The sequence below is a fragment of the Phascolarctos cinereus genome, unplaced genomic scaffold (genome assembly GCF_003287225.1).
Source record: "Phascolarctos cinereus isolate Bilbo 61053 unplaced genomic scaffold, phaCin_HiC Scaffold_7;HRSCAF=346, whole genome shotgun sequence".
Lineage (NCBI taxonomy): Eukaryota > Metazoa > Chordata > Mammalia > Diprotodontia > Phascolarctidae > Phascolarctos > Phascolarctos cinereus.
In genome coordinates this window covers 124,750,682-124,774,994 of record NW_027556180.1, presented here as the reverse complement: position 1 = coordinate 124,774,994, position 24,313 = coordinate 124,750,682, and the positions used below count along the sequence as shown (strand labels likewise).

Sequence of the window (24,313 nt, the reverse complement as noted above, 5' to 3'; positions counted from 1 at the left end):
TTAACTTCTGTTTGGTCCATTCTGATCATCAGGGACTCTGTTACATGGGTAAGATTTTGTACCTCTTCTAAGTTGCTAATTGTCTTTCCAAATCTCTCCTAGATAGCTCTCATTTCTTTTCCAGTTCTTTCCTTTATTGCTCTCATTTCTTTTATCTTGTTTTTAAATTCCCTTTTTAAGAAGTCTTACATAATTTCTTTTTAGCAATTCTAATTATTCTTATAGGCAAGATATATTTTCTTGGAGGCTTTGCTTATAGGTGTTTAGGAATTATTCTCCTCTTCTGCATTCCATGGCCTCATAATAGTGTTTTATCTTTTTTGTGTGGTTATTCTTCCAGTGATATGTTTTGGACAACTTGGTGTTGCTAACTGGGAAGCTCTAAGGGATGAATCTGTGTTCTAGGACACTCTGAGTGACCTGTTTGTCCCCCAGCTGCTTTTCTGGGAGGGGAAATCTCTTCTGGAAGAACCGAAGCTTAGAATTCTAGGCACTGAGTTTGAATTCCTTGGCTTTCTCGGAGACCACCCACTGTTGGCAAGGGTGGGGACCTGAGTCTGAGATCAGCTCTTAGTATCCCTGTGCTTCTGCCCTAGCTCCAGGCTATGAATGCTGAGTCAGAGTTTTTAGCACCTGTGGAAAGCTTGCCTAACCGGGAGGCTCTGGGTGCTGAGTCTGAGCTTCAGGGACCTCTAGACGACCTAGCTCTGCTGGCTTGGTCTAGGGCTGAGTCCAAGATCAGCTTTGGGCATTTCTGTACTTCTAGTCTTGCTCTGGGCCCTTAACACCATGTCTGCAGTATTTATCCCTCTGGCAGACAACCTATAAGGTTGCCTTAACTTGGGCCCTCTGGGAACCCAGCCCTGCTGGCCTGGGCAGGAACCTGAGTCTCTGAGATCAACTTTGGGCATTGCTGCCCTGCTGGCCTACTTCAGGCCCTGAGTACTGTATCCACATTCTCTGCCCTCTGGGAGTTTTGTGCTCCTGATCTAGCTCTGGGTTCTGGGCACTGAGTCTGGGCTCCTGGCCCTCTGAGAGACCCTTGCTTTTGAGCTGGGCCAGGGCCTAGGTCAGTGATCAGCTGTGGGTGTCCTGCTCTGTTGGCCTAGTTCTGAGCCCTGGAAGCTAAGTCCATAATCCCAAACTGCTTCTATTCCATAGTTCCTGTCTGGCCTCTTGTTTATAGGTCAGATTTGTGATCTTGGGCTGGACAAATAACCTTTTGCAGTTTTTTCCATTTCCTAATCACTTCTGGTCTGTCATTCTTTTTAGGTCAATGGAGTAGTTTTGGCAGGAGATGGGCTGCACTCCTGCTTTATTGGCAGGTCTCTTCTCCAACTTAACAGTCTTAAAAGAGTTGCCTAGAGCAGTGAAAGGTTAAGTTACTTGCCCAGGGTCACACTGCCAGTATATGCTAGAAAAAGTATTGGAACCCAGGTCTTCCTAACTTCAAGGCCAGTTTTCTCTGTCTGCCATGTCATGCTTCTTTGCTTTATCATGAACGTGGGTATTAAAATAGCACACCTACATATTGTAGCCATATTGCGATTTGCAACAGAGGCCTGTTTGTTTATGAAAGTGTGGTGCTTCCTTATTTTTAGATGATAGTGATAATGAAAAGGTAATATACATATGGTGCTTTGATGACTTAATTTGAGTCACACTTTTATTACTTTAAATTTAGTATTTGCAGAGTACTGTTTTCTTCATTTTTCTTCAAGAGAAAAAACTAGGTTTCTTTTCCTTTACAAGTTATTGCTGTATGGTTAACCTAAATCAGGTGTAGGTGATCCTTTTCCTGTTGAGAGATAACATTGTACAGTGTAGGAGGAAAACCTAGCACTCAGCCAAATTGAAGCAAAAAATATGTAATTGATTTTGAGGGAAAAAAATGTTGTGTGAACCTACCTGATTTTAAAAATTTGAACAAATTATACCACAAATATTTAAAGTACATACAACAAATATATACCACAAACATTAAAAAATATTTCAGTTCATATCATGGCTACTGATGAATGTAAAGGAAGGAAAAGAGGGAGAAGAAAAGTAGATAAATTTTAATAAAAGAGATAGGCATAAAGAAAAAGAGATAGATCAAAGAAGTAGGAGAAGAATAGAGTACCTGTTGGTTGGAAGGTATTAGTAAATTTCACATCACTCTCAGCATTCAAGAAGGTTTCTTTCTCATGAATTTCTGGAATACAAATTAGTCAAAACCAGAGTATGATTTAAGATCTCTCTGAAAAGGAGACAAAATCCTACTAAGGAGGTTGGGGAAATATTCTTTATTATTTCAGCTTTCATTTCACTACCTCACCGTCCTTTCCATTACCTGGGTACATCCTGTGTTCCTAGGAATTTAGAAAGCGCTGTTACGTTTCTTAAGAAAGAAAAATGTATTAGCAGAGTGATGATAGAATTTCTTTATTTCCACTTCCTGCCCTTGATTTGTGTTGTGACCTTTAGGGTGTTGTTGCCTCTGTTCCTTAGATATGTTAAAATAGCTGATACTCTTAAAGGCCTTTTCGTTTTTCATTAAGAACTTTAGAATTAGTATAACCATAGCAGGGGAAATTTGACTATGATCATAGTTTCTGAAACTAAAATGAAGTATATGTAGTCTTGAAATTGTGAATATCCAGGAAATGCCTGGGATTACTTTCTTTCTAACTTTAGGAGACAATGGTGAGATCAATATTAACTTAACATTTGATTCACACTCCAGGATATTTTTCTGTACTGTGCTAGATTATATGTATTTTACCTAATGAAGCTTTTTTGAGTTAATATTCTTTACCACTAGTGACACAGAATAAATTTGGTCCCTATTCTCATTTGGCTGTAGCACAATTAATGTTCAATTAGCAAACAATAAACAGAAAACTTATAAACAGTATCTGTGATATGTAATTCAGTTGTGGTAGAAGAATACACATGCTTATATTTTATTTCAAGATTATAATTGTAGTTTTAGATATCATTTGAATGAAGGTTTTCAGTAATCATATATATATAATATATATGTTATATATATTACATATATATATTATATATATGATTATATATATAGTTAGTGTAGTGATCAGACCTTTTTGCCTTCAAATTGTGCTTTTCTTATTTCTCCCTGACACTGCTTTCCCCCTCCCCCCAATCTGTTTTCGCTTGGATAAATTATTGTAAAATTTCTTACTTAGGGAAAATGTACCACTGATTTCCGTTTATCTTAAAATTCTTTAATGTGAAATTTGTGTTAATGTGATTTGTCAGTGCTATTATTACATTTAGATATCTAAGATACTCATTTTAAAATGGAGCATTAAAATGGAGTCTTAAATTTTTTGTAGGAAACAACAGACATAAGAGCAAATAATTCATTTGTGTTGTTAGGTGTTGTCCACTTCTACTGGCCTCACAAAAACAGTGTACAATCCAGCTGCTTTGAAAGCTGCGCAGAAGTCCTTACCTGCTGTTTCCATCTCTACATTAGACAACAGCGAAGCACAGAAAAAAAAACAGGTAAATCAAATTGAGATATTGCAAAGGTTTGTTTGCAGAAAGCATCTTTATAATTGGTTTTTATGTTTGTTTTCTTAGGCCTAATTAGGACAGGACCAAAAAAAAAAAAGAAAACCAAACCTTTTAAATTAGTGTGTAGATCTTGGGCAAGTCATGTTCATTTAAAAAACATTAGTTTTGGGGCAGCTAGGTGGCGCAGTGGATAGAGCACCGGCCCTTGGATTCAGGAGGACCTGAGTTCAAATTTGGCCTCGGACACATAACTCTTACTAGCTGTGGGCAAGTCACTTAACCGCATTGCCTAGCAAAAACAAAAAATAAAAAAATAAAAAACATTAGTTGTAATGAATTTGGCAATGTAGTGCATCTTTATAATTTTCATCTAGCATAGGAGCATAGATTTATAGGTAGAAGGGTTATCAAGTTGAACCCCCTTTTATAACTAAAGTCTTCTTGACTCCAGGTCCAGTGCTCTATCCCTTCTAAACCACATTGTAAACACAATAATCAGCCAGTATTTAGTAAGCACCTAATATGTGCTAAGTACTGTGGATATAAGCACAAATTGTGAAACATTGCCTACTTGTAGTGAACTTACTGTCTCTCTTTTTTTTTTTTTTTTGGCTTTTTGCTAGGCAGTTGGGGTTAAGTGATTTGCCCAGGGTCACACAGCTAGTATGGTTTGTGTGTCTAAGACCGGATTTGAACTTGGGTCCTCCTGACTTCAAGGCCTGACCTCTATCAACTTCGCCACCTAGCTTCCGGAACTTGTCTTCTAATTGGGAAAACAAGTTCATATAAAATCTGTACAGCATAAATATAAAGTTTATTTAGACACACACACACACAAAATAGTTAAATATAAATATGAATATAACTCTATAAGGGAGGTCATTAGTAATTGACATTTGTGTAGGGAACTGGAAAACTTTCATGCAGAAGATTGTGCCTCAACTATTCTTGACAGGACTCTGAGGTACAGTGGTAAAGATGAGGGTATACATTTCAGGAATGGGGGAACATCCATTGTATTAGCATGAAGAAGGAAAATGGACCATCATGTGTAAAGAATAAAGAGATGGTCATTTTGGCTGGATTATAACATTAATTATTTGTTAAGGTCTTACTATGTTCCACACACTGCTAAGAGCTGGCAGTGCAAAAAAGGCAAAAGACAGTCAACTTTCAAGGACTCATAGTCTAATGGGAGAGAGAACATGTAAACAGCAGTGTATGAGTGAGATTTATTCGAGATAAATTGGAGGTTATCAACAGCACAGACGGAACAACACAAATGGAAAGTACTAGCATTAAAAAGGACCAGAAAAGGTTCCTTATAGAAGGTGGGATCTTAACTAGGACTCGAAGAAAGCCAGGAAGGAAGAACAAGCAGTGAAAATGCCTGGGGTCAGGAGATGGAATGTTTTGTTTGAAGAAAGGCAAAGAGGCTGGTGTCAACTGGATCAAAGAGTATGTAGGGGAAGGGGGGTAGGGAAGAGAAGGTCATCTGAAAAAGACTAGAAAGGTAGAGAGGGACCATATTATGTGGGCATTGAATGCCAGAGAATTTTATATTCCATCTTGGAGGTGATATGGAGCTACTGGAATTTATTTCGGTGGGTTGGGAGTGGTGATGTGTTGAGACCTGTGCTTTAGGAAGATCACTTTGACATTGAGTGGAGAATGGGAGGCAGAGGGAAGAGACTTGGATCAAGTTACAAGACAAATTAGCAGGCTAATTCTGTTTTATAATACAGGCATGCTGCAGTGAGGGCCTGTAGCAGGATGATGGCCTGTACCAGGAAGGGGCATGCATGAGAGATGTTAGGAATATGGAAGTGGCTTGACTTGATAACAGATTGGATATGGTGCAGTAATAGACAGTGAGGAGTCAGGGATGACACCCAGGTTGTGAGCTTGGATGACTGGGAGGATGGAGGTACCTTCAACAATAATAAAAAAATCAGAAAGAGGGAAGGGTTTGGGGAAAAGATAATTCTTTCTTGAATATGTAAGTTTAAGATGAATATAGGGCCTTCTTTTTGAGATGTTTTTAATAGGGGATTGGGGAAGTAAGATTGGAGATCAGCAGAGATATTAGGGCTGAATAAGTAGATTGGAAGAACATCAGCACAGAGATGAATCCATGAGAGCTAATACAATTGAGAAGAGGAGAGGGCCGAGGATAACCCTGTGGGTACCCAAGGTACTATGATCTGAATGAAGATTCCCCCAAAGGATTCTAAGAAAGAGTAGTCAGCTAAGTAGGAGAGAGAAATGTCACAAAAGCCTGAGAAAAAATTATCAGAAGAGGGTCATCAGCAGTGTCAGAGGCTGCAGAAATGTTGAAGATTAAGAAAAGGCAGTTTGATTTGGCAAATAACAAATCATTGATAATTTTGGAGAAAACAGTTTCTGCTGAATAAGGGGGCCAATATCCAGACTAAAAGTAGATGAGAAAAGATTGAGAGGAAAGAAAGTGGAAACACCTATTGAAATGGCATTTTCAAAGAGTTTAGCCACAAAAGGGAAGGGAGATATGAGACAGTAGCTAGTTGGGGATTTCTTGATCAAATGAAAGTGTTTTGAGCATATGAGAGATATGTTTGTAGGCACGGGGGAAGTAGAGAATAGATTATGAGAGATTTGGAGATAAGTGAGAGAAAGGGGTGGATGGAGTGGGCAATCTACTGGAGGACACAGGGTGAAACGAGTTCACTTTTACTTGTAGCCTTGTCAAGGTGAAGGATCACCTCATCATGTGAGAGACAATAGCAGAAGGCATCTAGGTGATGTAGGATGAGGAAAAGGAGAAAAGTGGGAGCTCTCGTTTTTCAGTGAAGTATAAGGAAAGGTTTTCTCAGCTTAGTGGGTAAGTGAGAGGAGCTGTGGGAAGTTTGAGACAGGATGAAAAGCTGCTATGGCGAGTGAGTCAATTAGAGAGGTATAAAAGGATTGCCTTGTTGTAGTGGGGGCCCAGTGGAGATTATGTAGCATAAGTTTGTAGTGGATTCAGTCAGCAAGGTTATATAATTTTCTCAATTTTATTTGGCAACATATAAGTAGGAGTGAAAACAGCCAATGGTGGAAGTAATCTAGATTGCTTGTTAGGGAAAGAGCAGCAGTAAGATGAAAGGACAAGAAGTATCTGAGAAAAATACAATGTAGAATTGAACTGGTTCAACAAAGGGTTTAGATAAGGAAGGAGAGTATACAAGGTGCAGAGGTTATCATGTGGTAAAGAAATTTGGAGGTTAAGGGATTAGAGGTCTCAGTGAGAATGAAGAACAGGATTCAGAGATGTAACAGAGGGAGAAGTATAATGACAACAGACTGTGATCAGATTAGGGAATTTTAACATTCATAAACATGGAAGTGGGAAGAGGTCAGTCTAGGAGACCAGGGAGGCAATGGAATGGCATCTTTCTGTCTCATGCAGATAGGAGTGGTGCCCCACAAGTGGGAAGAGACCAGTGTAGGAGACCAGTACATGTTGGAATGGGTATCTCTCTTATACCCTGGGAGAAAGGAGAGCCAACCTAGAAGACCAGGCACACAAAGGAATAGGATAGGAGGAGCCAGCCTAGGAGACCAGTATTCATTGAATGTGCACAGTGTAGGAGAGGGGATAATGTCAAACAAAGCTAGAAAGAAAGGTTGGGGCCAGGCTGTGAAGAAATTTGAAAGCTAAATAAAAGGATTTGTATTTTATCCTAGAAGCAGTAGCAAGCTGTTATAGTTGTTTGAAGAAGAGAGTCTCAGGTTACTTGGTCAGCTGTCTACAGGATATACTAGAGTAGTGAAAGACTTGAGGCAGGACCACCAATTAGAAGGCTATTGTAGTAATCTAATAGATGAACCTGAACTAAGGTGGTATATATGATGTGTGAGTAGAAAAAGGAGTCCAATGAGAGAGATGCTGGGAAGGCAGAAATGGCAAGATTTGGTGTCTGATTGGATATGTGAAGTGAGGATGGGTGAGGCATCCAAGATAATACTGGAATTATCAATCTTAGACCCTGGAAAGATAGTGTCTTTGCAGAAATGGAAACGTTTGGAAGAGGAGAACATTAGAGGGAATGAGTTCAATTTTAAACATACTGAATTTTAGATGTCTCTAGGATGTTTGAAGTATCCAGTAGGCAGTTGGTATTGTAGGTGTGGGGACAATAGATTGGTGAAGCTTCTTCATCGAGATGATAGTTAAACTCATGGAAATTGATGAGGTTATTATCAGAAGAAAGGAGAAAAGAAGAGGGCATAGAACAGAATCTCAGGGGTCACACATAATGAGAGGGCTATAGGTGATTTAACGATAAGCCAGTAAGATATGATGTAGATGATAACCCAAAAAAGAGACTGAGAGGAGCAATCAGACTGGTAGGAAGCAGGAGAGATTAGAGTCTCTAAAACCCACAAAGGAGGGAGGAGACAGCAGTCAACTATGTCAGATGCAAAAAATAGGATGAGAAGAATGAAGAATGAGAAAGGCCCATCAAATTTGGCAATTAAGACATCATTAGTAACTTTGAAGTGAACAGTTTCAGTTGACTCATGAGATTTAAAGCTGAATTGATAAAGAATTGAAGAATGACGTTAATAAGAAAAGAGGAATTTGAGATAGCTAGTGTAGATAGTACTTTCAAGGACTTGGGCTGGAAAGGGAGGAGAGAAAAGGACATTAGCTCGAAAGGATGGCAGAGTTGATTGAAGCTTTTTTAGCAGATGGAGGAGACTTGGACATATTTGAAGGCGTTTGGGAATGACCCACTTGATCTAGAGAGGAGGGAGACTCATGCAAGAGAGGGAGATGATTATGTAGTCTACCAGAGAAGATGAGAGGGGAATGGCATCAAGTGCAGATATAGAAGGGTTGACTTTGGCAAGGAAAAAGGCCACCTCTTTGTCAGAGCCTGAGGGAAATGAGACTTTTCTTTGATTAAAATATGTAGCCAAAATAAGACCAAGCTTAGTAATTTGATGTTTATAATAAGTATGATTCTTAGCTTGGTTCAGTGCTGTTTAACATTTTTATTATTGATTTGGGCAAAAGGCATAATTAACATAGTAATCAGACTTGCAGATTATACAAAGTTGTGCGGGTGAGGGGTCAGTGAGATACTCAAGATTATAGTGACAGAATCCATGTAAGATATTAATAGGTTAGAGCATTGAGCCTTAATTCATTAAGATTAAAAATAAAATCCTGTACTTGGATTCAGAAAATGAACATCACAAATACAAGTGCAGGCAGGGGCATAATTATGCAACAGTTTATCTGAAAATGATATTTGGGTTTTAGTGGACTGTCAGCTCAAGGTGAGCTGTCTTGAGAGTTGTCTTGGTTGTCTTGAGGAGGCATAGCTTTCTGGAGTAAAGAGGTGCATCTCTCTGTACTCTGCCCTGTCAGACCACAGCTGGAGCATTATTCTTGATTCTGGGTGCTACAGTTTAGGAAGGACAGAGAAGCTGGAGAGTATCCAGAGGGAGGCAACCAGAAGGTGAAGGCCCTTGAGTCAGTGTCATATGAAGAGGTAGGCACAGAAGAGAAGACTTAGTGGGGACACCGTAGCTGGCTTCAAGTATTGGAAGGATTGTTATGTGGAGGGAGGGATTTTGTGTTTGAGGGCAGAACTAGAAGCAGTGGGTGGAAGTTGCAAAGAGGTTAAGTCATGCTTGATATCAGGGAAAACTTGGTAACAAATAGAGTTGTCTCTAGGTGAAGCTGTCTCCTCGGGAGAGGTCTTAAAGCAGCGGCTTGAAGAGTATGGTATATTGGGGGTTCTCTTGGTGCCTGGATTGGACTAAATAGCCAGTGTGTAGATTTTGGAGTCCTGTCAACTCTTGAACCATAATACATATACTTTGGAATTGCTATATTTTATATTTAATTTTATTTATTAAAGCTAGACTTGACCATTTTCCAAATTAATAATCATATTTTTTGGGAGAAATGTATATTGATACTTTGTGATTTTTTCCCCTCTTACTCTGTCTTTTCTTATAGGAAGCACTAAAATTGCAACAGGATGTGAGAAAAAAGAAGCAAGAGATTTTAGAAAAGCACATTGAAACACAGAAGGTAACATATCACTTTACTTTGAGGATACATTTACATGTGGTTTCTAGTTTTCTATGAGTTTTAATTCTACTGTAATAAGTTAATATTGGTTTTAAAAATTATTTGGAAGAATAGTGTTTATCTTGGTTAGATGCAACTGTAAAAGACAATAGTGAGAAAAAATTGGTAGTTTTCACGTGCACATGCTGTATTTCTCTGGTCCTTTGTTTAAAAAATGAATCAAGGCCACGTGGAATTACTGTACACTTCTTGAATTTCTGTACCATGATATTTATATGAGCATTTCTTGATTATTTGAAGTCTTAGCAAAAAGTGTCATGAGTAAGTTAAAATTATGAGTGGCCCCAAATCATTTCGATTTGTCTTTGCAATTGTACTTAATTTCATTAAGTGTGTGATTGATAATTAAAATTCACAGTTCTTTAAATGACTGTTCAGTTTTAACTCAGAAAACTATTTGAGGCTATTTGTAAAACTTTTAAATATTGGGGGGAAAAGTGAAGCCATCTTCATTGAGAGGGACTTGAAAAGGTATTTTACTTTCCTTGTCATCTACACTTCTGCCATGTTCCCTGTGTTAGGTGAAGAGTACTGCTCTTTTGATTAATTCAGAGCATAAGCTACCCTTTCCAAGCTTATTAACTATCTGATTCACGTTTCTCCAAAAAAGGAAGCAATTAAAGTTTTTGATTTGCAACTTACAAGGGAGGAAAACTTAAACCTGTTTTCCTTATGTGGCTTTTTCTGCATTCCAAATGGAGTAAAAATATGCAGAAAAAGTGACACCCTTATTAAAACTATGTAAAAACAGAACTGAGAGCTTGATTTTTGCATGCTTTCAAATTGTTTTAATGCCTAGTTGTTAAGAGGTTTAAAAAATCATTTTAATCCATTGAAATAAATTTGAACATTTCAGTTGAGGATCGTCCATCGTCTGAATTTACTGACGTTTTGATGTTTATATGTATATATTCATTTAAAATGTGTGTTCTTTCCTATTCTTTACTATACTATGTAAATACCTTCTTTTATATTTTCCTGTAACAATTTAACAAATTTAAAAATTTAATAGATGTTAATTTCAAAACTGGAGAAAAACAAAGCAATGAAGTCTGAAGATAAGGCGGAAATAATGAAAACTTTGGAGGCGTTGACGAATAGCATTACTAAATTAAAAGATGAATTGAAAGCTGTTTCATCTGGAGGCTCCCTTCCCAAAAGTGTGAAAACCAAAGCTCAGGTACTTTATTCAGTTAAAACTTAAAATGACTTGTATCTCAATCATCTCTGTAGCATGCTCATGCATTATCTGTAAAAACATGCTAATGACATAATGTCATTTTTAATAAAGCCATTCCCTAGGAAGTGCAGTGTAGTTTTCTTATTTTCATATTTTAGGTAATAATCTCATGAAAATGAGAGATGGTGTTATTCCAATTTTATTTTAAAAGTTTGGAGCTTCATGAAGGCTATTAAGTGAGTCAAGGGATAACTAAGGAGTAGAATCTAAATCTTTGGACTGTCTTTTTTCCTGACTTTAAGTATTAGAAATTACTTATAGTTTAGAGCTGTACGCTAGGACAGTCACATCCAAACTGGTCACAACCAAATTCTGTAACCCAAAGGACCTTATGGTGGAAACTTCAGTTCGTAGGGCTTTCCAGTGTGGCTTTGTTAGACAGTTAAAGGATTTCATTCTGTGATTTTACTGTGTAGAAACTCCCTCTGCTGTTGCACATCAGCAACTCATCTGTAACTAGAGCCTTAGATAATTGCCTGAGACACTGATAGGTGAAGTGACTTGTCTTTAGTCCTTATAGCTAGTTTGTTTCAGAGCCAAGACTTGTATCCAGATCTTTCCAGCTTCCAAGTTTTATTCACTTTACCTCTCTGGGGTACTACTAGTATTACAGAAATAGTTCACAGTCAATCCTGAGAAATTGAAGTTTCTAGTTGCATGCTGACATTATGATGTTCAAATTGAGGCAGTGGGGTTGTCACTAAGTCCAGTCTTTTCAATCACACCTCTGAGACTTGTTGGGTAAGTCACCTTACTGAGCCTCAGTTTCCATTTTCTTTAAAAGTGGTTTCTACTTCAGAGAGTTAGTGTGAAGTTCAAATGACATTTATGTAAAGTTCTTTGTAGATTTTCTGGTGATATATAAATGTCAGCTGTTGGTGATAAAATTATAACCATATCTACATTCCCCCATTTTTCACAAAATAAAAAAGTACTGAGTATATATGACAGCTGTTGTATGTCCTAGACTTGTATGCTATGGAACTCTATAGATAAATGAAGTGAAATCCTGAAGACCTGTGACTTCCTTCCCCCCCCCCCCCCCAGTTTTCTTTGTGGTAACTCCTGTTTCAGTAATGGTTCCAAAGCGCCTAAATGTAGGGCACTGTGCTAGATAAAAAAAAATTACATAAAGTAGTCCCTAATTACAATTTGATAGGGGAGATAACATGTCTATAGTTCTCTTATCTTTTAAGACCATATGTAAGTACCATAGAAATACAAAGGAAAAAGAGATGCAGGCTGTTGAAGGTGGAGTGGAATCTGGGAATAGTTGTGGAAGGAGTTTGAAGCTTTTGATTTGGGCCTTGAGGGAATAGGTGGTATCTTACTCCTTTAGGAATTCTCAGAAGCCCCCAGGCTACATGTCAAGAATGCCTTTATTTACAGTGTTAGATTGACCATATTTCTCTGGCACTTGATTAGTTTTGTCTCGTCTTTTTACATTTTTTAACCTAAAATGAGTACCAAATAAATTGACTTGTTAACCAAAAAGTATTTATTTAGCCTCTCCTGTGTGCCCAGGACTCTGCAAGATACTTTGGGCAGTGCGGGGTAGAGGGGGAGAATGCAGATAAAGTATAAGACTTGTCACTGAATGCAGCAAACAATGTACAGGAGAATGTAAATTAAGTGATACAGATTATAAGAACTATAGAATTTCAAAGCAGAAAATGATTAATGAATGCTGAAGTTGGCAGGGGAAACTTCATGAAGGAATTGAGCTAGGTCTTGAAGGGTTGGGTATGATTTTAATAGATGGGAGGGAGTTATAAATGTAAATTAATACCTCAACTGTTTAGTCTTTATAACATTTCAGATGCAGAAAGAATTACTGGACACAGAACTGGATTTGTACAAGAAGATGCAGGCTGGAGAAGAAGTCACTGAACTTAGGAGAAAATATACAGAACTACAGCTTGAAGTATGTTTCATTAATATCATAAGATAAAAGGATGCCTGTAATAGTCTTTTTCAAAAATATTGCTTCTGTATTTGATAGCAGTGATTAACACCTGCCACATGTTCTGGGGTATGGCACACCCACTGTGGCTTCACGTTTTCTTTCAGCATTTGAGTGTACAGAGAATTGGGGGACATAAAGTTTAAATTATAGGCCCTGTTTTTCTGGTGCCTAGATTTGTAGGGGGTAAGGAAGCAAAGAAGCACAAATATACTCTATGGCTCCAGTTTTCATGTTTTGGAGTCTGGGTTTAGAAGAAGGAAGTAAGAAAAGTATGTTGATAGGCTAGGTAGGAGAGAGGGATCAAAGTAGTGTCTTGTGTTATCATCTCAGTCCACACCTGTATTACTGTTGTTATTTTTTTACTTGTATGACAAACACATGTTAAGATATAGTCTTTGGAAGATCATAGTCCTATTTTTATTTAAAAAGAAAATAAACAATTCCCAAAATTCACACTAAAATAATTTAAGAAAAATGGTTATTGACTGTATTTATAAATGTACACCTTTGTAATTTACCATTTTTTAAAAAGAGAAAAAAAGGTTATGTACTTAACATAATGTCAGTGTTCATAGTTAAAGTTCTGTTGACATTTAATATCATCTTCATATAGTTTTAGGTGATATGTACATTCTGTGGGATCTGCTTTTTTCATTCTGAATCACTACATATAAATCTTATCAAACTCCTTTGAATTCTTCATGCTGTTTATTATGGGGCAAAAATATTCTGTTATTTTCATATCACAGTTTGTTTGGCTATTCTTCAGTTATTATTATAAAGTTGCTTTTAGCTTTCTTCATTTATAAATAGTCCACAGCTTATGGAAAGGTTTCAAGGTGTAGAAATGGCATGGTGCTGTTGACAGGGCACTAAATTTGAGGGCAGAACACCCATGTTCAAATCTTACCTCGAGACACCTTAATTGTATTGTGTTTTGTGACCTTGGTCAAGTCACTCAATCTCTCTATGCCTCAGTTTCTTCATTTATAAAATGAAGGGGTCAGACTTTGATATTTCTGGTCTCTTTGTAACACAGTGCCTGGCACATTGTGCTTAATAAAAATTTACTGAATTGCAGTTCTGAATCTATGACTGACTCTTTTTCATTACTACTTTGTGCTGTAATGTTATCTAAGAGGGCAGGGTTTCAATTTTTTCCCAGTTAGAAATTGGACTTTTTTTTTCCTCCCTAAGCTTTAGTAGCTTAGCACATAAGGTCGTCTTCACTTTATTTGTTGAATCATGCTATTTCCAGTCAATTTTGTATCATTTAAAATATAGTAGACTATTCATAGTGCTTAAGAAAGTTTTGCCTATAGGTGGTGCTATGGGTGTTTACAAAAACGAGACACAACACATAATTTCCTTTTGATTAGGCTACATTTTTTATTTACTTAACAAATTCTTAATTAATTTTATCACTCGGTTGCATTAAGATTCTGGAGTTTTAACAAGAATGTTAATTTTTTAAAATGTAAAATGAGATATGGCGTAAGAAAGGTAAGCCCCGTTCATGATATTTTCTACATAGTTTGCAGATTTTGTTTTATTGGTAGAAAACCAGTTAATATCTTAGTGTTTTGAGGAGGGGGAGAAATAATATGGGTTTCATTTTAAAGATGGAAAGGTTGGATGTTGACATTTTAATTGTGTTATATTGGTTTCTTATAGGTTAAAAAATGGAGCTCTAGATTTAAAGTTTTAGTTCACAGTTTCAGCAGTTGTAAATAAAGCATTTTAATTGTTACAGTGACATACCATGCAAACTTGCATTCTGCCTGTGTTGTGACTGAAGTTTAAATTGCAACTAATACTAACATCTCCAGTGAAAACATTATTTAGGTTTTAGTTGGCTTTGTCTAATTTTAAGATTAAACATTCTCCTAAGAGCTCAGACTGGTAATGCTACTCTTATTCAAAGTAATAAAGTTTATCATTGGTTTCCTTTATTGAAAAAAAATCTAGCGCTATTATTATTTTGTGATGATTTTTTGAAAACCAAAAATAAGGATAATCTGAGTTGCTTCTGATAAATTCTGGCTTTTGGCCCTGCGTAAGCACCCTAGGTACCATCAGCACCCTAGCTTCCAAGGCCAGAGGGCCAAATCCTACTCATGACCCGTTTTTGAATGGCCTACAAGCTAAAAATAGTTTTTACATTTTAAATAAAACAAAACTTTATTTTAAAATTAATAACCATTCTTAGCTCCAGGCCATAGTAGTTGCTAATCTGTGTTGATAAGATGAATTTCCTTTTCAAGAGTTCCCTACTTGTATGACATCACAAGTCTAGGTGGAAGTTTTAATAATTTGGGGATCTGAGATTAGAAGAGAACATAAATAATAATCTCAGACCTTAAAATAACAGTTTCATTTTTTGGATGGAGGGAAACTGAGTTTAAGAATTTCCCTTTAAAAGTAAAGTTCCAACTTAGGGGATCTGTAGTGCATGTCATATGTTTAGACAAAAATGTAAAAAAAACCCCACCATAATTGCAGTTTTTCTACCAAAACATAATATTTAAAAACATTAGTTTATTATGAGGCAGCTAAGTGGCTGAACCTGAGTTAGGAAGACCTGAATTAAAATCTCAGTTACTTAACTATGTTAAGCGTTTCCTCATCTGTAAAATAATAGCACCCATCTTTCAGAGTTGTTGTAAGGATAAAATGGAATAATATTTGAAAAATACTTTGTGAATCTTTAAGTGCTATATAAATGCTAGCAGTGATGATAATGTTGATGGTAAGTGACTGGTGTATTGTTTGAATGTAAATAAATGGCACGCATTTTAAAATTTGTTTTAGGCTGCAAAAAGAGGGATTCTTTCATCTGGTCGAGGGCGAGGAATTCATTCAAGAGGTCGAGGTACCACGCGGGGCAGAGGAAGGGGACGTGGTCGAGGGAGAGGCGTTCCTGGTCATGCTGTGGTAGACCATCGCCCGAGAGCATTAGAGATCTCTGCATTTACCGAAAGTGATAGAGAAGACCTCCTCCCCCATTTTGCGGTATCTAATGATTTTAATGACTTTTATCCAAGAAGATACATTATATTAGGGGAATTAAATTACATGTCTCATAGGTAATTTATTGGTGGCTAAAGAAAAGAAAAAAAAACACAATTGCTTCTTTTGCTTTTGAAACAGAATATGTGTTTTGCTTTTTCTGGCTATAGACTAGTTCTCTACAGTGCTCCACTTTTCTTTCCCTATGTGAACCTGTTGAGTACATATTATCAGTACGTAGTTTCAGATTGCTTTTGATGGTGATATTTTGGAGTACCATAAAAATGGCATATATTATTTGAATACTTTAAACATCACACAGTATACAAATAACTTGCTTAATCCCAACATTTTATTAAAAACATAAGAGATTCTTGCTGTTGGGTGAAGTTATCTCACTGTGATGAAAAAGCACAAAATCTGAGAGTTGGAAAGGAACTTGTACCTGAATTTAAAGTCCCTTCTGCAACATAATCGGTAAGTGACTCTGTACCCATCACTACTTCCTGAGGGCACCATACTACTTCCCAGTATAGCTTATTCTGTTTTTGGTTTGCTCTGGTTTTTAAGAAATTTTTCTCAAAGTTTTTTCACCGTAAATTTTACCTTTGCCACTTTTCACCCATTGCTCTTAGTTTTGCCCTTGGGGATTAACCAGAGCCATCTTCTTCTTAAGTAGTTTTCTGAATACTTGAAGATAGCTCTTATGTCCTTACTAAGTTATCTTCAGACTTAAATTGTCAAAGTTCCTTCAGCTGAGCTTCATATGGCATGAACTCAAAAGCTCTTCACTGTTTTGGTTGTTTTTAATATTAATTTTCTTCCTAAAATGTGATACTTAGGACAGGACACAGTACTCCCCGTGTCATTTGACTAGGGTAGAATATGACAGGACTGGTGTCTCCCATCTTGGACACTGCCTGTCTTCAGTGCATCTTAAGATAACATCAGCCACAATTTTGGCTCAGGTCAGGTTTGCGCTTGAATGATATTTCTGGATCTTGAGTTGCTTTCTAGCCATGTTAGTGTTAGTTTGTATTTGTGAAAATGGTTTTTGGATCCTCAGTATACAACTTGATAGAATATCAGAGGTCTAGAGTTAAAAGGGGACTTCAGAGGCCATATGGTCCAGCACCTTCAAAAGCACTGTGAATGTTTTCATATATGTGGTATCTTTTGTCTCCTTAGGTTATATGTCTTAACAGTGAGTTCTTGAGGTCCAAGAGTGTATAAATTGGACCAATTTATAGCTCTACCAACAATTCATTCATGTGTCTGTCTTCTGAAGCCCCTTAAGCATTGAATATTTGTCTTTTGATCTCTGCCAGTTTTCTGGGTATGAGGTGAAGCTTTTTAATTTACCTTTCTCTTATAAATGATTCAGAGCAATTTCATATACTTATTAATAATTTGTAGTTTTTTAGCTATTCATATCCTTAGACACCATATATCTATTGGGGAATGACTCTTGGTTTCATATATATTTATAGCAGTTTCCTAATACACCTTGATTTTAGATCTTTATATTTGATGTATAGTTTTGTTCTTAACTTAAGCCATATTGACTTGTTCTAACCATTGCTTCCTTTCTAGATGTTCATTAATAGCAGTTAATCCTTTAAGTAATAAGTTGCAGGATTTTCATTATATTAAGTCAATCCTTTAATAAGTTGCAGGATTCTTCATTATATAAGTCAAGGTTGCTGGTGTATAGTTTGCAGGCTCTACTCTTCTCCCACCCCTCCACCCCCGTTTTTTAAATGGAGACATTTGCCCTTTTCTACTTTTGTGTTCGCTATAGTCATTCATATTCCTGAGAGTGACTTAATAGTCATAGCTGCCAATTCTTTAAGTTCCCTGTAATACAAGTCATCTGAGCATTTAGTGATTTGAACTAATCAGAATAGCTAGGTGCTCTTTTTGTTATTTCCTTAGTTGTCTTCATATTTATTTCCTATTATGTATTGTTATTCTTTTTCTCCCTAGTTTTTAAATCTTTGGCTTATTTTTTGTTGGCAGAAAAATATGAAACAAATAAGAGTTGATAAGTTCTTTTTTATTATTTATTATCACATTATTATTATGTGTTATCAGTGGTTCTTCCCCTTCTTTTGTTCTCTTCTTTTCCCCAGGATAGCTGGGACATCCTCTTCCTCCTCCTTTTTTTCTTTACCTTTACTTGCTTCAGAATGTGCTCCCTGCTGGAGAATCCATCTCTTTTGCTGGTGTATCTACATCTCTCTTTAGTTACCTCACTATTAGAATTAGTCATTTTTGTGTCTTCAGTATTTCATTCTTGAGAGCTTCTGATCTCTTCTGTAGAATTTTAGATCCTTCCTTTATTTTGGACTCTTTCTATATTTTCTTGGAACCTTATTCTCCCAGAATATGGGAGTATATGTCAGACTGTAGGGGGAAATTAGATGGCTCAGTGGGTGGAACATTGGGTCTGGAGTCAGGAAGATCTGAGTTCAAATGTGGCTTCAGACACTTATTAGTTGTGTGACCCTGGGCATGTCACTCAACATCTGTTTGCTTTAATCTACTGGTGAAGGAAATGGCAAACCACTCCAGTATCTTTGCCAAGAAAACCCCATGAACAGTGTGGTTCTTGGGGTCACAAAGAGTCAGAAACAACTGAACAACAACAACGAAAATGGCAGACTATACCTATCTTTTCACCATACCATCTTTTTATTTTTTTGTTAAGTTTGAGAATAATTGTGTTACTTGGACAGGATCCTCATTTAGAAATAAGTGTATTAGAACAACAAATGATTGTTTTTGTGGGTTATTGTTTTATACTCAGATTGCATAAAATCTTTATGGTAACCTTTTTTAATAATGAATTTTCTTCTACTTTTTCTAATAGCAATGTGGGAATAAGTTTCAAATGGGAGTATTTAATACCCAAAGCTTTGTGAGAAAAAATATATTCTGGCATTCTAATTTTCAAAAATAATGGTATTTATAACAGTACCAAAAATAAGCTTGGAAAATGTATGGTTTCTTTTTGCAAACAGTGTACTATAAATGAAATCAGTTATGTTGATATGAATATAGTTTCAATTCAGATATGGGCTGTATCCTTAAACTGAAAATGGCTTTAAACAGAAATGTTGCACACACAAATGTATTTATGGTCTGGACCTATAGTTAGTGTTTTACACAAAATTTCCTCTGCTTTTGCAGCAGAGCAACCTGATTTGCAATTTTATACTCTTTGGTGCCTGCCGTTGGAGAGGTTAAGCAACTTGTTCGGGGTGTTATAGCTAATATGTATTGGACCTGGAACTTAGGTTTTCTGACTTTAAGGCTGGTGCTAGATCCAGTGTTATACTGTTTCTTCTCCTGCCCACACACATGTTGTACCCTGCATATGCTCACATGCATGTACTCACACATGCACTCAAATCAAGCACAAATCAAACTTTGCAAGAATGTTGGGACCAATATGGCATTACTGCTTCTTTTACTTTATTATGGCATGGGTTTATTTGTACGATTTTACATTTTTAATAATGTTTGATATTTTAAATTGCATAAGCATTTAAATGGAGACTTTTTTTTTAAAGCAATATGGTGAAATTGAAGATTGTCAGATTGATGACTCCTCTCTTCACGCGGTAATTACATTCAAGACAAGAGCAGAAGCAGAAGCAGTAAGTTCAACAATATTTTAACCATTTGAAAAATTCATTTTGAGAGTATTACTGGTGTCTTATTTTTTAGTACTGCCATATTTTCCAAATAGTACACTATCTTTCTGCCCTGTGATAGATTCTGCCCTTGTAACAAAGAAAAACAGTTGAACAAAACAGATACAGCAGTTTTCTCTGAGAACATATGGAGTGTTTTGCACTCCTAGTCTCATGCTTTTCTTCCCAAGAAGATGAAAGTATGTTTTGTTATCTATTTTCTTGGACCAAGATTGGGCATTGCATTGAATCTGAATTCAGCTGCCATACAGTTTTGTTTTGTTTTGTTTTTTTCTATTTACATTGTATACTTTGGTTGTCCAAACCAGATTCTTGATCTTAGGGTCCATGGACTTGTTTTTAAAAAATTTTTTTGACAACTGTATTTCAATATAATTTTTTCTTTCATATCTTTCATATTTTATTTTTTGCATCTAAAAAATTATTCTGAGGAGTGCATAGGCTTCACCAGACTGCTAAAGTGAGGTCCATGACAGAAAAAAAAAAAAAAAAACAATTAAGAGCTCCTAGACTGAACTCTTCTTTTGGTTCTACTTTTTTATCTCAGCCTAAGATCATATGAACCCTCCCCGTGTTTTTCTGAATTCCTCATACTTGTCATTTGTTAAGGTAGAATAATTCCATGATATGCATATCATTGTTTATTCAGCTATTCTTCAGCTGACAGAAACCAAATTTCTAATTCTTTTTTGTACCACAAAATGTGTGATACTTATGAGTATTATGATACACGTTTGACCTCCCCATCGTTGACTTTCCTAGGGTGCATACTGAAGAGTATCTTTTGGTTTATTGTTTGCATTTCCTTTGAAAACTGTTCCTGTTCTTTTATCACTTATCTTTTGGAGAATGTCTCTTTATCTAATATGTTTTCTGCATTTGTGACTTTGTTCAATTTAATCCAACTACTTAAAACAGAAGCAGAAGATGAATATATAATTCATACAATTCTTCAATTAGTTGAAAATTCATATTTAAGAGGCTCTGAGAAAAACTTTCTTACCTGAGATAAACATTGTTGACAGCTTAGTAAATACCTACTTTTTGATAGGTAGCAGATGAAATGCATCATAACAAAATATTGTCATTAAACAATTAATCATTCCTGACATGTGTCACTTTAAAATTTGTAAAATGCTTTATGTACAATATTGATTTTGATCCTTGCAACAACTTTGTGATGTTGGAACTATTGTCTCCATTTTATAGATGAGAAAACTGAGGCTGAGAGAAATTAAATAATTTGCCCAAGGTCACATATTAAGTGTCCAAAGCAGGATTTCATAGGAGTATAGATTTAAGAGTTGGAAGAGACCTTGGAGGTCATTAATCCAGTCTTATCATTTTGTAGATGAAGAAATTGAGGACCAGAGAGATTAAGTGACTTACTTATAGGTTACATATTAAACAAGTATCACAAGCAGAATTTGAACTCAGATCTTCTGACTCCAAGTCCAGTTCTATATTCTCTACCACACCCTTTTTAGCCCACAAAAAACTTAACCATTATCAATCTATTCTTAAAACAGTGCTTTTATTCTCAATCTACCCTCCCACTTCCCACCTCATTTCGTAAATTACCTAGCCTTAATCACTGAATGAGCATTGCTTCAGACAAACTGAGACCTGAGAAAAACCTTAGCTTAAAAAGGCCAAGGTCTGTCCTGCATCCAGGATCTCTTCAGTCATCTTGATCTGTATCTTGCCACTGGACCCAGTAGGCTCTGGAGGAGAAAGTGAGGCTGGTGATTTCACACAGCCCTCCTTCACTTAAATTCAGTTCACTTGTGTGTCATGGCATCACCTCCCTGATGTCTGGTCTTCTTCCAGAAGAAAGGACAAACAGTAACAACAACAATATCCTTCCTACTTCCCACCTGTTAATGGATAACATTTGGAAGAGAGCAGTTAAATTAATCATCAGTGGATAGACTCTGTACTTGAAACCTTCAGGACTTTCGAACAAAAAAATGCAGTATTTAAGTTAGCTTATTTGTTGTTTGGGTTTGCCCTACTTTCAAAAATTAGCTGTTTGCTGTGGTAAATGTTAAATATGGTAAAATATGGTAAAAATTAAATAAAAATCATGAAAACAATCTTCTCACCCTTCCACTTTCTGATGTTTTGGTTAATTTGATTGTTGATTTAGCCCATAGATAGAACTATTTTTATTATGGTGACATATATATTGAATAATAGTTTAGGTTGTTGTTACTAGACAAAGAGTTGGTAATGATTCCATTTTATAAGTAGTATTCAGTTAGCAATATGATAGTTTCACTTGGCCTGTGTAGTATATAGAGAAGTAGTATGGTGATAATAGAGATAACTACAGCTGCCCCTGGAGTAAGGAAGACCTAGGTTTAGGTCCTGTCTCTGAAAATTACAGTCTGTATATCCTGAGTTGGTTCACTCAACTTCAAGATGGCCCATGCAGCAGCTTTCTGAGATGACAAATTGCATATTAAGTGCTTATCAGCAATTGGTGTATTGAGCATTTGGATAAGGAGTTCCCTATACCAGTGAAATCACAGGTTTGGTTCACTAAACCACAAAGGTGTTACTGTATATAATATAATCAGTGTGGTCTTAAATAGTTTTCAGCTTTTTTTTTTTTTTGGAGGGAGGTGAGGCAATCGGGGTTAAGTAACTTGCCCAAGGTCACAGCTAGGGTCAAGTGTCTGAGACTGGATTTAAACTTAGGTGCTCCTGACTTCAGGGTCAGTGCTTTAGCTGCTGCGCTACCTAGCTGCCCCAGTTTTCAACTTTTTAAAAGTTTGGTTTCTCCTCTTTTTAGTGTACCTTGCTGACTGATATCCTCCTAGAGAGGTAATCTGGTGTCTACCTTTCCCAGTAGGTCCCAGGAGCTCTGCTGGAGAACTTACCGTGGAGAGGACCTGGCCAGAGGGTACTTGTTGACACATCAAGATTTGATTCTTGATGGATAAATGAAGTCTGGATTCCAGATCATTAGAATTAGCCTGGTCTCCAGAGTAAGAGCCACAATAGTCAAGGGTAGCCTCCTGGTATTCTAATTGTAATCTTCATCCTTTGGTCTAGACTTAGGGTCCTTCTGTAGACCTATAGGAAAGGATTTTTGTGAGCTTATCTTGTATCACACTGCTTCACTGAAGCTATTTTATTTGTAGGTTCTCTAGGATTTTATAAGCAGACCTTCATGTGTAAAGCCTTCCCTTTGGGATTATCTCTCGTTTATCTTGTATATATCTTGTTTGTGTATAGTTGTTTGCATGTTGTCTCCCTCATTAGATTGTCAACTCCTTGAGATCAGGAATTGTTTTTGCTTTTCTTATTCTCTCCAAAAAAGTTTCACAGTACTTACCACAGAGTGGGTACTTAATAAATCCATATTACCTTGGCTTGACATAGCTGAAAATTCGTGTTTTACCTAAGGATGTTTCCATATTAGAAGTTATTGAAGTACATGGTATAAAGCTACTTGTTATATAGTGTAAGGACTGGATCTGAGATTTCTTTAGTATCAAAAACTTGTAGATTAGAAAATTCCTTCTATTAGTTGTTGATTGGCATCTTCTCTTAGGTTAAAGGACTTGCCCTTGGTCACACTGCCAGTATGTATTATGGTCAAGACTTGAACTCAGATCTGCCTGGCCCCTAAGCCAGCTTTATCCATGCTGTCTCATTTATTACATAAACATGTTTTTAAAAATTGTATCAAAGAGTACCTTCTCTACTTTGTCCTTTTTGTCACTCCCTTGTGCCACCTTTTTACCCCAGGGGATTATATTAAAGGCACAGCTGTAGAGTTGCCCACCTAGGCAGGAAGTTAAGTAGTTAACATTTTCCGGGCTGTTTGGTCACTGATTTCTACACTGTGATCTCACATTTACGTACAGTAGTCAGAATCAAATTTCCATTCAGCCTCAAGAGACTAGAATTCTCCACCCTCTTTTTAGTGGGTGTGGTAGTCTTTTCCTTTAGAAGGGAAATTAACTTTGTTTATGGTCATGCTCTTGATAATTCAGAGTTCTTGAATAAGTGCCATACAAATAAGATATTTGGTGTTCAAATATATCAAAACATTTGTGGTGGGGTTGTGTTGATTATCTCTACACATATATTTATTACGTGACATGTTGAGGGTGCTGATTGGTCCAAAAGTAGTTGATTAAATAGCATTAAGATACATCTTACTATTTTTTTTTTACCAGACAAGCAGACAAGAATATTTGAATTTGCCTCCAGAATCCTTAGTATTGGAGGAGAGTAAAGCGCAGGAGAAAACATCAGGATTTGGGCTTGAAGGGGCAAGAAGGAAGCATTAAAGACCATGGACAGACAGAGAAGGGAATGATTACAGATAGAATATTTGAGTTGGAAATGACCTTAAATCCTTCATGGTGCAGATAAGGAAACTGAGGCTGTTGACTTGTCTTTGAAATTAAATAGTTGTAGTAAGTTATTTAACTACAAGTCCAGTTCATTCTTCCTCTCCCGTGCTGCTGCTTTGCCATGTCCCAAGAATTTCTTAGCTTACAGTTTTCTGTTTTGCTGCTATTAGCCTATAAAAACTGAAATTTTGATATGATGAGAGAAACCAAATTAATCTACATTTATTCTGTTAAATGATACAGGAACTGTACTTCCATCACTGCCTTAACCCTGTAGTAAAAAACACTTTTACATTTCATTTTGTTTTTTAGGGGGGAGAGAGATTTTCTAGTTTTTATTTCCAT

At 36.5% G+C, this 24,313-nt stretch overlaps 1 protein-coding gene across 6 annotated transcripts in view; it reads left to right on the top strand.

Moving 5' to 3' along the window:
- The window catches only part of RBM26 (RNA binding motif protein 26), a 94,642-nt gene that overhangs the window by 64,843 nt on the left and 5,486 nt on the right, over nt 1–24,313 (top strand). For 5 of the 6 annotated variants that reach the window (XM_020973311.2, XM_020973310.2, XM_020973313.2 and 2 more), the window contains 6 exons: nt 3,391–3,519; nt 9,527–9,601; nt 10,674–10,841; nt 12,721–12,825; nt 15,679–15,879; nt 19,452–19,538. In XM_020973311.2, coding sequence (XP_020828970.1) covers nt 3,391–3,519; nt 9,527–9,601; nt 10,674–10,841; nt 12,721–12,825; nt 15,679–15,879; nt 19,452–19,538 — 765 coding nt within the window. The remainder of the gene's footprint in view (nt 1–3,390; nt 3,520–9,526; nt 9,602–10,673; nt 10,842–12,720; nt 12,826–15,678; nt 15,880–19,451; nt 19,539–24,313) is intronic. The other variant, XM_020973315.2, reaches the window with a different exon arrangement.